The sequence below is a fragment of the Mandrillus leucophaeus genome, unplaced genomic scaffold (assembly GCF_000951045.1).
Source record: "Mandrillus leucophaeus isolate KB7577 unplaced genomic scaffold, Mleu.le_1.0 Scaffold1395, whole genome shotgun sequence".
Taxonomy (NCBI): Eukaryota; Metazoa; Chordata; class Mammalia; order Primates; family Cercopithecidae; genus Mandrillus; species Mandrillus leucophaeus.
This window is the reverse complement of record NW_012101360.1, coordinates 141860-153955: the sequence shown is the minus strand read 5'-3', so window position 1 is coordinate 153955 and position 12096 is coordinate 141860. Positions and strand designations below refer to the sequence as shown.

Here is a 12096-nt window from a genome sequence, read left to right as displayed (position 1 = left end):
TGTAATCCCAGCACTTTGGGAGGCCAAGGCAGGAGGATTGCTTGAGGCCAGGAGTTTGAGACCAGCCTGGGCAGCATATGAAGATCCCATCTCTATAAAAAATAAATAAAATAAATAAAAAATAAATGTTGCCAGATAGAATAGAAGAACTTAGCAGTGGACTGGATATGAGAGGCAGTATAAGAAGTGGTCAAGGATGTAAGCTTTGAGGTCACATAGATCTGATCTCAAAGCTAGGCTCTGTGTTGACCTTAAGCAAGATATTTTAACCACTCTAAGTCTTTGGTTTCTTATCTGTAAAATAGGGGATAGTAATAGTACTTATCACACAGGATTGGTAGGAGGATTAAATGAAATAATGCTAATGTACCTTAAATACCTAATCCAGAGCCCATAACTGCCCCACAAGTATTAGCTGCTATGACTATTTTTTAAACAGTTATATTGAGATATAATTCATATACCATACAATTTGCCTATTTTTATTGTGTAGTTTAATGTTTTTGAATAAAGTGAGCCTGCCCAGCCACCCCAGACCAGCCAGGGTGAAGTTCAGGCCATGAAACAGCAGATCACTATAATAAACCTGACTCAGTGCCCTAGTGTAGTCACAAGACTGTGCAACCATCACCTCTATTTAATTCTAGAACATTTTCCTTATCCCCAAAAGAAACCCCCATACTAATTAGTGTCACTCTCCATTCTTCCCTGTAGCCCCTAATCACTAATCTACTTTCTGTGCCTATTCTGGGCATTTCATAGAAAGGGAATCATATAATATGTGGACTTCTGTTACTGGCTTCTTTTACTTAGCATGAGGTTTCCAAGGTTCATCATGTTGTACCATGTATCAGTACTTCACTCCTTTTTATTACCAAATAATATTCCACTGTATGGATAGACTACATTTCGTTTATTCATTCTTCAGTTTATGGTTATTTGAGTTGCTCCCACTTTTTGGCTGTTATGAATAATGCCATTTTTATTTGATTTTTAAATTTATTTTATTTATTTATTTTTTTGAGGTAGAGTCTCACTCTGTCATCCAGGCTGGAGTACAGTGGCATGTTCTTGGCTCACTGCAGCCTCCATGTCCTGAGTTCAAGTGATCCTCTTGCCTCAGCCTCCCTAGTAGCTGGGATTACAGGTGTGCGCCATCACACCCAGCTACTTTTTATACTTTTAGTAGAGACGGTTTCACCATGTTGACCAGGCTGGTCTCAAACTTGTGACCTGAGCTGATCCACCCACCTTGGCCTCCCAAAGTGCTGGGATTACAGGTGTGAGCTACTGCACTTGGCCAAATAATGCCCTTATTAACATTCATGTACTACAAGTTTTTGTGTGAGCATATGTTTTCATTTCTCTTGTGTATATATCTGGAAGTGGAATTCCTGGGTATATATATGATAACTCTGTTTAACCTTTTGAGGAAGTGCTAGACTGTTCTCCAAAGTGACTCCACTACTTTACATTCCCACCAGCAACATGTAAGTATTCCAATTTCTCCACAGCTTTGCCAACACTTGTTATTGTCCATCCTTTTAAGTATAGCCATCTTAGTGGGTGTGAAGTGGTGTCTTATGGTTTTGATTTGTATTTCCCTAGTGACTAATGATGTTAAACATCTTTTTTTTTTTTTTTTTTTTTGAGATGGAGTCTCACTCTCTCGCCCAGGCTGGAGTGCCATGGCACGATCTCAGCTCACTGCAACCTCTGCCTCCTGGGTTCAAGTGATTCTCCTGTGTCAGCCTCCCAAGTAGCTGGGACTACAGTCCCCTGCCACCATATCCGGCTAAGTTTTGTATTTTTAGTAGAAATGGGGTTTCACCATATTGTCCAGGCTGGTCTTGAACTCCCGACCTTGTGATCTGCCCACCTCAACCTCCCAAAGTGCTGGGATTACAGGCGTGAGCCACTGCGCTGGCCTGATGTTAAACATGTTTTCTTGTGCGTGTTGGTTATTTGTATATCTTCTTTGGAGAAATGTCTATTCAAATCCTTTGCCCTTTGCCCTTTTTTTTTTTTCTTCTTCTTTTTAGACGGAGTCTCGCTGTGTCGCCCAGGCTGGATGCAGTGGCGCGATCTCGGCTCACTGCAAGCTCCGCCTCCTGGGTTCACGCCATTCTCCTGCCTCAGCCTCCCAAGCAGCTGGGACTACAGGCACTCGCCACCACGCCTGGCTAATTTTTTTTTGTATTTTCAGTAGAGATGGGGTTTCTCCATGTTAGCCAGGATGGTCTTGATCTCCTGACCTCGTGATCTGCCTGCCTCATTTTTTAATTGAGTATTTATCTTTTTATTATTGAACTATAAGAGTTTTTAATATATTCTAGATACAAGTTCCTTATCAGATACATGATTTGCACATATTTTCTTTCATTCTGTGGGTTGTCTTTTTGTCTTCTTGGTGATATTGTTGGCAGCACAGAATTTTTAAATTTTGATGTAGTCTAATTTGTCTAGATTATGCTTAAAATCTAAGATTCAGTAACAGAGTGGTGATGCCATTAACAAGGTTTTGAGATACAGAAGGGAAGGGTAGGTGTTTCAGGGGTGGAAGTACTTAGGCAACAGAAGGTAGTTAATTCCATTTTGGATATACTGAGTTTTAGGTGCAGAGGAGACAAACAGAGAAAGAGATACCAAACAGACATCTGGCAATATAGGTGGGTGTGGAGGAAAGAAGTCTGGAGATGAAGGAGCATTAGGAGGCATCCTCTTAGAAGTAACAAGTGAAGCTATAGAAATAGATGAGATCCACCCCTAATGGGGACAGCATCTAAGAGAAAAGGGGGACCTAAAACAGCCCCCTGAAGATTACATATTTTGGGGGAGTGTGTGGAGGAATGTTTAGAGGGAAAAACAGAGTAGTGCTATGTCATGGGGCCAAGAGAACGTGTGTCAAGAAGAAAGATGTGGCTGGTAGCATTATATAGGGCAAGGAGTAGAGTGGGAAGGATAAGGAAGAAGTATGGGAGGCCAGGCTTGGTGGCTCATACCTGTAATCCCAGCACTTTGGGAGGCCGAGGTGGGTGGATCACCTGAGGTCAGGAGTTCAAGACCAGCCTGGCCAAAATGGTAAAACCCTGTCTCTACTAAAAATACAAAAATGAGCCGGGCTCATTTTTTTTTGAGACGGAGTCTACAGCGTGTGCCTGTAGTCCCGGCTACTAGGGAGGCTGAGATGGGAGGATCGCTTGAACCTGGGAGGTGGAGGTTGCAGTGAAGTGAGATTGTGCCACAGCACTCCAGCTTAGGGCGACAGAGTGAGACGCCAATTCAAAAAAAATAAATAAATAAAAGGAAGAGGTATGGGAAGAGGTCACTGAGGGCCTTCAGTAGGACTGTGGGTAGCAAATCTGGACTGTGACTGTCAGAGTGAGCAGGAAGGCAGCATCAAGAAGTATTAAGTAGTTTTAAACTAGGAGAAAGTGGAGTAGCTCAGCAGAAATGCTGAGTGACAAAAAGTTTTTTTTTGAGACAGAGTCTCGCCCTGTTGCCAGGCTGTAGTGCAGTGGTGCGATCTCGGCTCACTGCAACCTCCATCTCCCAGCTTCAAGTGATTCTCTTGCCTCAACCTCCTGAGTAGCTGGGACTACAGGTGCACGTCACCACGCCCAGCTAATTTTTGTATTTTCAGTAGAGATGGGGTTTCACCCTGTTGGCCAGGATGGTCTTGATCTCTTGGCCTCGTGATCTGCCCTCCTTGGCCTCTCAAAGTTCTGGGATTATAGGCGTGAGCCACTGCGCCCGGCCACAAAAAGTTTTTTTTTTTAAGACTGGGAGTGAGTGTCTAAAGGGAAGGAGAAATGAAAGATTCAATGGGAGGGATTAATTGATGGGACAAAGTCTTTTTTTTTTCTTTTTGGGATGAAGTCTCGCGCTGTTGCCAGGCTGGAGTGCAGTGGCATGAACTTGGCTCACTGCAACCTCCGCCTCCTGGGTTCAAACTATTCTCCTGCCTCAGCTACCTGAGTAGCTAGGATTACAGGTGCCCGCCAACACGCCCAGCTAATTTTTGTATTTTTGGTAGAGACGGGGTTTCACCATGTTGGCCAGAATGGTCTCGATCTCTTGACCTCATGATTTGCCCACCTTGGCCTCCCAAAGTGCTGGGACTACAGGTGTGAGCCACCGCGCCCGGCCCATGGGACAAAATCTTTACAGATGGAAGAGACTGAGTGGAAGAGTTTGTCTTCCCAAATTAATTTCACCACATCACTGTTTTTGTTGGTTTGGTTTGGTGTTGTTTTGTTTTTTAAGGCAGATTTCCTAACATCCTTTAGTACCGTATTTGGGGCATCAGTTTGGGAAATGCTGGTCTAGTCGAAGAGCATCTCAAGGTCAGGGATCTTATTCATCTCTGAGATGTGACCATGGAACATAATAGTAATGATGATAGGAGGAGATGGACAAAGTAAGGAAAGGAGGAAGAGCGTTCATCACCCTGACCCGGGAGGTGAGGCAGTAAGCATGGTGTGGGTGCAGGTGGAGATGGAGGAGAGAAGCCGAAATTCACAGTCAGTGGCCCCCATCATCCTGTCAGCTGTGCAGGAGACACAACCAACTCCCTAGAGCACATGGGATGGAGGTGCCGCTGTCAGCCTTTTCTGCCCTCATTTTTTTTTTTTTTTTGAGACGGAGTTTCGCTCTTGTTGCCCTGGCTGGAGTGCAATGGTGCCATTTTTGCTCACTGCAACCTCTGCCTCCTGGGTTCAAGCAATTCTCCTGCCTCAGCCTTCCTAGTAGCTGGGATTACAGGTGCCTGCCACCACACCCAGCTAATTTTTTGTATTTTTTAGTAGAGACGGGATTTCACTATGTTGGCCAAGCTGGTCTCCAACTCCTGACCTTAGGTGATCCACCTGCTGCAGCCTCCCAAAGTGTTGGGATTACAGGCGTGAGCCACCATGTCCAACTCTCTGCCGTCATTCTTTCACTCGGGTTTTTAATATACACACAGGATATGAATGCCTTGACATTGTAGACATTCAAGTAGCACACCCTTGCCGATCTTTAACACTATTTTTTGCATTTCCAGTTGATGCTTTCTGAGTGGTTAATTGACGTTCCTTCAGATTTGGGGCGGGAATGGATTGTGGTCGTGTGCCCTGTTGGAAAAAGAGCTCTTATCGTGGCCTCCAGGGTGAGTAACTGTCTGCCCCCATGCCAGTAGGCCTAGTCTGTAGTGGGAGGGATTGTTTGTTGCTCCATTTTCCTCATCCGCCACAACAGCTGTGCCTGGAGTGGAGCTTGAAACACTGTCCTGCAGGAAGGATTTGTTGAGAGTCATCTTTGGTCCAGTAACATTCCTGCAGAATGAGGAAGCAAGAGGGCGAGGAGACCTTGAGGTCTAATGAGAATGGTAACTTTCTCTCCACGCAGGGTTCTACCAGTGCCTACACCAAGAGTGGCTACTGTGTCAACAGGTTTTCTTCCCTTCTGCCAGGAGGCAATAGGCGAAACTCAACAGCAAAAGGTACCTACATAGAGTGTCTACTTATTAATCAGTAAAAGACAGTGTAATGTGCTTTAAAGACCCACTTTGATAATTTATCTTTGTTTTTTTTTTGTTTTTTGAGACAGAGTCTCACTTTGTCGCCCAAGCTGGAGTGCAGTGGCACAATGTTGGCTCACTGTAACTTCTGCCTCCCAGGTTCAAGTGATTCTCCTGCCTCAGCCTCCTGAGTAGCTGGGATTATAGGCGTTCGCCACTGCACCCGGCTAATTTTTGTACTTTTAGTAGAGACTGGGTTTCACCATTTTGGCCAGGCTGGTCTTGAACTCCTGGCCTCAAAGTGATCTGCCCACCTTGGCCTCCCAAATTCCTGGGATTACAGGCGTGAGCCACTGCACCTGGCCTGAAAGCTTATCTTTGAAACTGCATGTAGACACCATCCTGGTCCCTGGACCAAGCACCTCCCCTTCAAGGTCAAGCCTCCTCAGGTACAGAATAAATGCAGTCCCATGAGGCCTGATGGTCCATAAATTCCTAAATTAAGGTCAGCATGTCTTTGGACTTCTATTACGAGACAACAGATGCAGATTTGGGGGGAAATGTCCCTTGGAGAATACCAAGCTTTATAATGGTACAGTCAACTGATGCTGGCGCTTCCCTGCCAAACTCCCTTTTCTCCTTTCTCATTGTTGTAACCTTAGCTTCTTCCTCCCCACTGGGCCTAGCTAAGTGGACTAAGGTCATGGAGGAGAAATAACTTACCCATGGTTATTCAGGCAGGAATTGACAGATCTAGGCTTGCTTTCTTCTCTACCTGCTCAGGCTCCTTTGGAAGTTCCTCATGTCCTCTGTACTGAGCCCAGACTTCTCTTTTTTATTTTTTTACATGGTCTCACTCTGTGGCCCAGGCTCGGGTTCAGGGCCATGATCACAGCTCACTGCAGCCGTTACCTCTCAGGCTCAAGTGATCCTCCCACCTCAACTTCCTGAGCAACTGGGAGTACAGGAGTGCGCCACCACGCCTGGCTAATTTTTTGTACTTTTGGTAGAGATGGGGTTTTGCCATGTTGCCCAGGCTGGTCTGGAACTCCTGGGCTCAGAGCCATCTGCCTGCCTCCGCCTCCCAAAGTGCTGGGACTACAGGTGTGAGCCACTGCACCCGGCCTAGATCTGACTTCTTTACTGGCGTTTAGTGCCTTTCACATGCAGGCTTTGTCCCCCCGTCCCATGTCTTCCCTACTCGTTATACCCATCTTCTGTTCAGCTGACTTGCCTCCCCTCATGTGCCCAGTTCATTCTGCCTCTGGGCCTTTGCTCATGCCACATCAGTACATGGGTCTGAAATGCCCTCTCTTCACCTCTCTGCCCTGTTGTTTAAACCCTCCTGGTCCCAGAAGACTCTTATTTGTATTGCGTCTCTCCCTTGAAGCATTTCCTGCTGCTCCAGACTTCTCTTTCTGGAACTCCTGTTGCTGTTAGTATGAGCTCTGTAATTTAACTCTTAGTTCTTTCTTCCGTGATCATCTTATCCCCTTAACCAAATGGTAATTTCCTTAAAGGCAGGGAATATTTATAGTTAATATTCCCCACATAACACAGTGCCTATGATAGAAACTCAAAAAGCAGTTGTAAACTAAAATGGAAGATGACTTGCTTTTAAACCTCTCTGAGGTGAGTAAATGTGCCAGTTTATCTAAAACTTCAGAATTCTCACTTTGCTTAAGGTTTGCCTTGATCCGTCTTGTGCTGTCTTACCCCAAGTCACCATGAAGCTGTAGCTGGTAGCCAGGCAGGGTTCTCTCCCCAGTGAATCCTTAGTCCTTAGTGCCAGTGACTGCTGCAAGCACTGAGGATTGTTGGACTGGAGCCTCTAGGATAGGGCTACCTAGGTTGTGGTGGAAGGAACCTGGTTGGAAGAAGAACTCTGTGCTGACTTTCTGCTTTGTGTCCCCAGACTACACCATTCTAGATTGCATTTACAGTGAGGTAAACCAGACCTACTACGTTCTGGATGTGATGTGCTGGCGGGGACACCCTTTTTATGATTGCCAGGTAGGGATGGATCCTCCCCTCATGGCTCTTCCTGTCTCCTCCTCTCCTCCCGGGAAAACAGCTCAGCATGTGGGTTTGGTACGTGACCAACTTCTTGGTGTGTACAGGATGTGGTATATCAAGAACATTATCTAATGCTCCCTGCATCTTTGAGTGTGTTTAAATTAGCTTAGTTTTAAAAGAGAAATAGGAGGAACTAAGAGAAACATGCAGTTCTTGAGAGGAGGAAAGAGAGAAACGGCAGGGGTGTAGGCTGGGACTTGGTAGCAGCTGCACCCGCCCCCTTATCTCTCTCCAGAGTATGGGAGGATTTCTGGCAGTGAAGATTGTGGGGCAAGGGGGTGGGGGTGCCACTTTGTGCAGGCAGCCTCAGGAAGAGAAGGTGGAATTGAATGTAAGTCACCATCTACTAGACTCCTGCAACCTCCACTCCTTCACCAACCACATCCTGACCCTGAAAATGGCAGGGCCTCCTTGGTATGACCCAGAACCTCAAATCTCAAAGGTTAGCTCTAGGAGGAGACTTTTCAAGTGAGGAGAGGCCCCAATATTCTCCCCTTTAGTTTCACCGTACCCCCAGCATTTTACTATTGCTGATTCTTAATAGATAACAGCAGCAGTCATCAGGTGAGGCTGAGTGAACCCCACAGGCCTCCATCCCTGTTAACAACACTCTCCCCATCATTGTCCCAGTTGTATAATAGTGGGTTTGGGGGTTTTTGTACTTCCTTTTGCTCCCTGTCAGTTAGTTTATTATAGTGGTTCTCAATGTGTAGTCTCCAGACCAGGCATATCAGAACGTTGTAGAAATGCACATTCTCAGACCTGCTGAACCAGAAGCCATGGGCCCGAGGCCGATGTGTGAATAGGCCTCCAGTGATCTTCATGCAGCCTGTCGCCATAGTCTGCTTCTTTCTAAGCCATTCCTGCACACTAGGTTTCCGAAACACGCTAGGTATTGGTAGTCAGAATTCTAAAGTGCATCTCATTCAAACAATAACAATCAAGATGTGCATTGCTAAGCGCTTTGTGCATTAGCTCATTAAATCCCTTACAACACCTCCTTATTGTAAGGTAAGTACTATTATTATCCTTTTTTTTCCTTTGAGGAGGAGTCTCGCTCTGTCACCCAGGTTGGAGTGCAGTGGTGCGATCTGGCTTACTGCAACTTCTGCTTCCTGGGTTCAAGCAATTCTCCTGCCTCAGCCTCCTGAGTAGCTGGGATTGCAGGCGCTTGCCACCACACCCAGCTAATTTTTCTATTTTTAGTAGAGACAGCGTTTCACCATGTTGGCCAGCCTGTCTTGAACTCCTGACCTCAAGTGATCCACCCGCCTTGGCCTACCGAAGTGCTGGGCATGAACCACTGCACCTGGCCTGTCCTTGACATATAGATACGGAAGCTGAGATGTTAAGAAGCACGGGTCTTCAGTATCTTGCCCAAATGCAGAACGTAGCCTACAACTCAGAACATAAATTCAATCTAGAACATATTTTGCTTTAATTCTGCTGAAGGATATTTTATTACATGTATTCACAACCTACAAATTTGGTAACTAAAACCAAATATATTTTCATAATTTAAACAAAGGACTATATGTGCCTTTTTAAATTTCCAAAAGCAAAATAATTTAAAAGAATGAAGAGGCCCGGCAGGTACAGTGGCTCACGCCTGTAATCCCAGCACTTTGGGAGGCTCGAGGTGGGGAGATCACAAGGTCAGGAAATCGAGACCATCCTGGCCAACATGGTGAAACCCCGTCTCTACCAAAAATACAAAAATTAGCCTGGTGTGGTGTTGGGCGCCTGTAGTCCCAGCTACTCGGGAGGCAGGAGAATCGCTTGAACTCAGGAGGCGGAGGTTGCAGTGAGCCGAGACCGTGCCATTGTACTCCAGCCTGGGCTACAGAGCAAGACTCCATCTCAAAAAAAAAAAAAAAAATAGAATAGGGTGTTTTTGTTTATATTAGAGTTTGAAACGGAAAGTATTTAATCTTTCTGTTTCCCTTCTCTGTGGCAGACTGATTTCCGATTCTACTGGATGCATTCAAAGTTACCAGAAGAAGAAGGACTGGGAGAGAAAACCAAGCTCAATCCTGTAAGACCTGGTGTTAGGATCACAGAGTTCCTTATGGGGAGTAGTGTGGATTGGTCTGTTATCTAAATACAATCATTATGTATAAAATGATCTTTTTTGAGGCAGCATGATATAAAGAGAAGAGTATCAATCATGTAGATCTGAATTCCATTTTTGGCTTTTATTACTAATTTAACATCCTATGTTCTCACTCATAATCGGGAGCTAAGCTATGAGGATGTAAAGCCTTAAGAATGATACAATCAACTTTGGGAACTCTGGGGAAGGGGAAGGGAGGTGAGAGATAATTGGGCACAGAGTATACTGCTTGGGTGGTGGGTGCACCAAATATCAGAAATCACCACTAAAGAGCTTATTCATGTAACCAAACACTACCTCTTCCCCAAAAACCTATTGAAGTAATAATAACTAAAAAAAGACTAAAAATAATTATTACTAGGTTAAGTTAATAATCTCACTTACCCGTAGATTTTCCATCTGTAAAATAGGATAATAACATCTGATTTACAGGGTTGTTACAAGAACCGAATTATTATATACAAGTCCTCCTAACATAATACTCATGGTAGGCACTCAATAAATAATGATTGATGGCTGGGTGCAGTGGCTTATGCCTGTAATCCTAGCACTTTGGGAGGCTGAGGCAGGCGGATGAGGAGGCCAAGGTAGGTGGATCACTTGAGGTGAGGAGTTTGAGACCAGCCTGGCCAACATGGTGAAACCCCATCGCTACTAAAAATATAAAAAATTAGCCGGGCATGGTGGCGCATGCTTGTTATACCAGGTACTCGGGAGGCTGAGGCAGGAGAATCACGTGAACCTGGGAGGTAGAAGTTGCAGTGAGTTGAGATCGCGTCACTGCACTCCAACCTGGGCGGTCAAGACTCCGTCTCAAAAAAAAAAAATAAAAATAGGCCAGGTGCAGTGGCTCACGATTGTAATCCCAGCACTTCGGGAGGCTGAGGTGGGCAGATCACTTGAGGTCAGGAGTTCAAGATCTGCCTGGCCAACATGGCAAAACCCTGTCTCTATTAAAAATACAAAAATTAGCTGGGCGTGGTAGCATGCTCGTGTAATCCCAGCTACTCAGGAAGCTGAGGCAGGAGAATCGCTTGAACCTGGGAGGTGGAGGTTGCAGTGAGCTGAGATCATACCATTGCACTCCAGCCTGAGTGACAGAGCGAAACTCCATCTCCAAAAAAAAAAAAAAAATAGAATTCTAGTTCATTGGTTCTCAAACTTGAGCATGCATCAGCAGCACCTGGAGGCCTGGTAAAACATAGACTCCTAGTCCTCACTCCCAGGGTTTCTGATTCAGTAGGTCTAGGGTGGGATCTGAGAATATGCATTTCTAACAAGTTCTCTGGTGGTACTACTACAGCTGGTTTGGCACCCACACTTCAAGAACCACTGCTCTTGTGTCTGAGCAGAGATTGCCTTCCTCTATTCAGCGCCTTCATTTTATAGATGAGAACATAGGCTTAGAGAGGGGACTGCCTTCCTCAAAGTCTTACAGTCCAGTGTGATAGCCCAGGCATCTTGCTATCTACTCAGTGATTTAAATATGTGACAACTACTTTCAGGGCATTTTATTAGCCCTGCAGATTGGTATTTGCTTGGATTGCTTACAAAAAATGTTAAAGACAAGGGCTGGACGTGGTGGCTCACGCCTGTAATCCCAGCACTTTGGGAAGCCGAGGCAGGTGGGTCATTTGAGGTCAGGAATTCGAGACCAGTCTGACCAACATGGCAAAACCCTGTCTCTACTAAATACAAAAGCAATTAGCCGGGTGTAGTGGTGCATGCCTATAATCCCAGCTACTTGGGAGGCTGAGGCAGGAGAACCACTTGAACCCAGGAGGCGGAGGTTGCAGTGAGCCAAGATTGTGCCACTGTACTCCAGCCTGGGCAACAGAGCGAGACTCCATCTCAGGAAAAAAAAAAAAATGTTAAAGGGAATTAGACAACCAGTTATAGGAGAATAAATATCAGTACTTTCAGTGATGTTATTATCATCTAGGTCCTGGAGGAACATGCATTGAGGAAGGGGAAGGCTTCTTTCTCTAAGACACTGGTTTAAGTGCTCTATGTATATTATCTCACTGAATCCACACAGCGACCCTATGAAGTAGATATGTGCTGTTATTATCCCATTTTACAAGATGGAAGTATATGGAGGTTACATGATTGGCAGACTGGGATTCAAACCCAAGGAATCTGACTTTAGAGTTTGTCGTTCTAATCACTTTGTTATGCTGCTTCAGTCTAAAAACCCTTGCAGGTGTGAAAAGGATTTCACTAGCCCTTTATTAGTGGTAGCTGTCATGGGGCCAAGAGAATAACACACAACCTCTCAACCTAGTATAATACAGTGGTTCTCAGTCCTGACTGTATGTTAAAATCAACTGGAGAGCTTTTTTTTTTTTTTTTTTTGAGACGGAGTCTCGCGCCGTTGCCCAGGCTGGAGCGCAGTGGCGCAATCTCA

The 12096-nt window shown here is 45.2% G+C and overlaps 1 protein-coding gene across 5 annotated transcripts in view; it reads left to right on the top strand.

The window, feature by feature from the left end:
* SNUPN (snurportin 1) overlaps nucleotides 1-12096 on the top strand; it is a 43004-nt gene that overhangs the window by 25746 nt on the left and 5162 nt on the right. For all 5 annotated transcript variants that reach the window (XM_011973702.1, XM_011973703.1, XM_011973704.1 and 2 more), the window contains exons 4-7: nucleotides 5045-5149; nucleotides 5389-5482; nucleotides 7416-7513; nucleotides 9534-9611. In XM_011973702.1, coding sequence (XP_011829092.1) covers nucleotides 5045-5149; nucleotides 5389-5482; nucleotides 7416-7513; nucleotides 9534-9611 — 375 coding nt within the window. The remainder of the gene's footprint in view (nucleotides 1-5044; nucleotides 5150-5388; nucleotides 5483-7415; nucleotides 7514-9533; nucleotides 9612-12096) is intronic.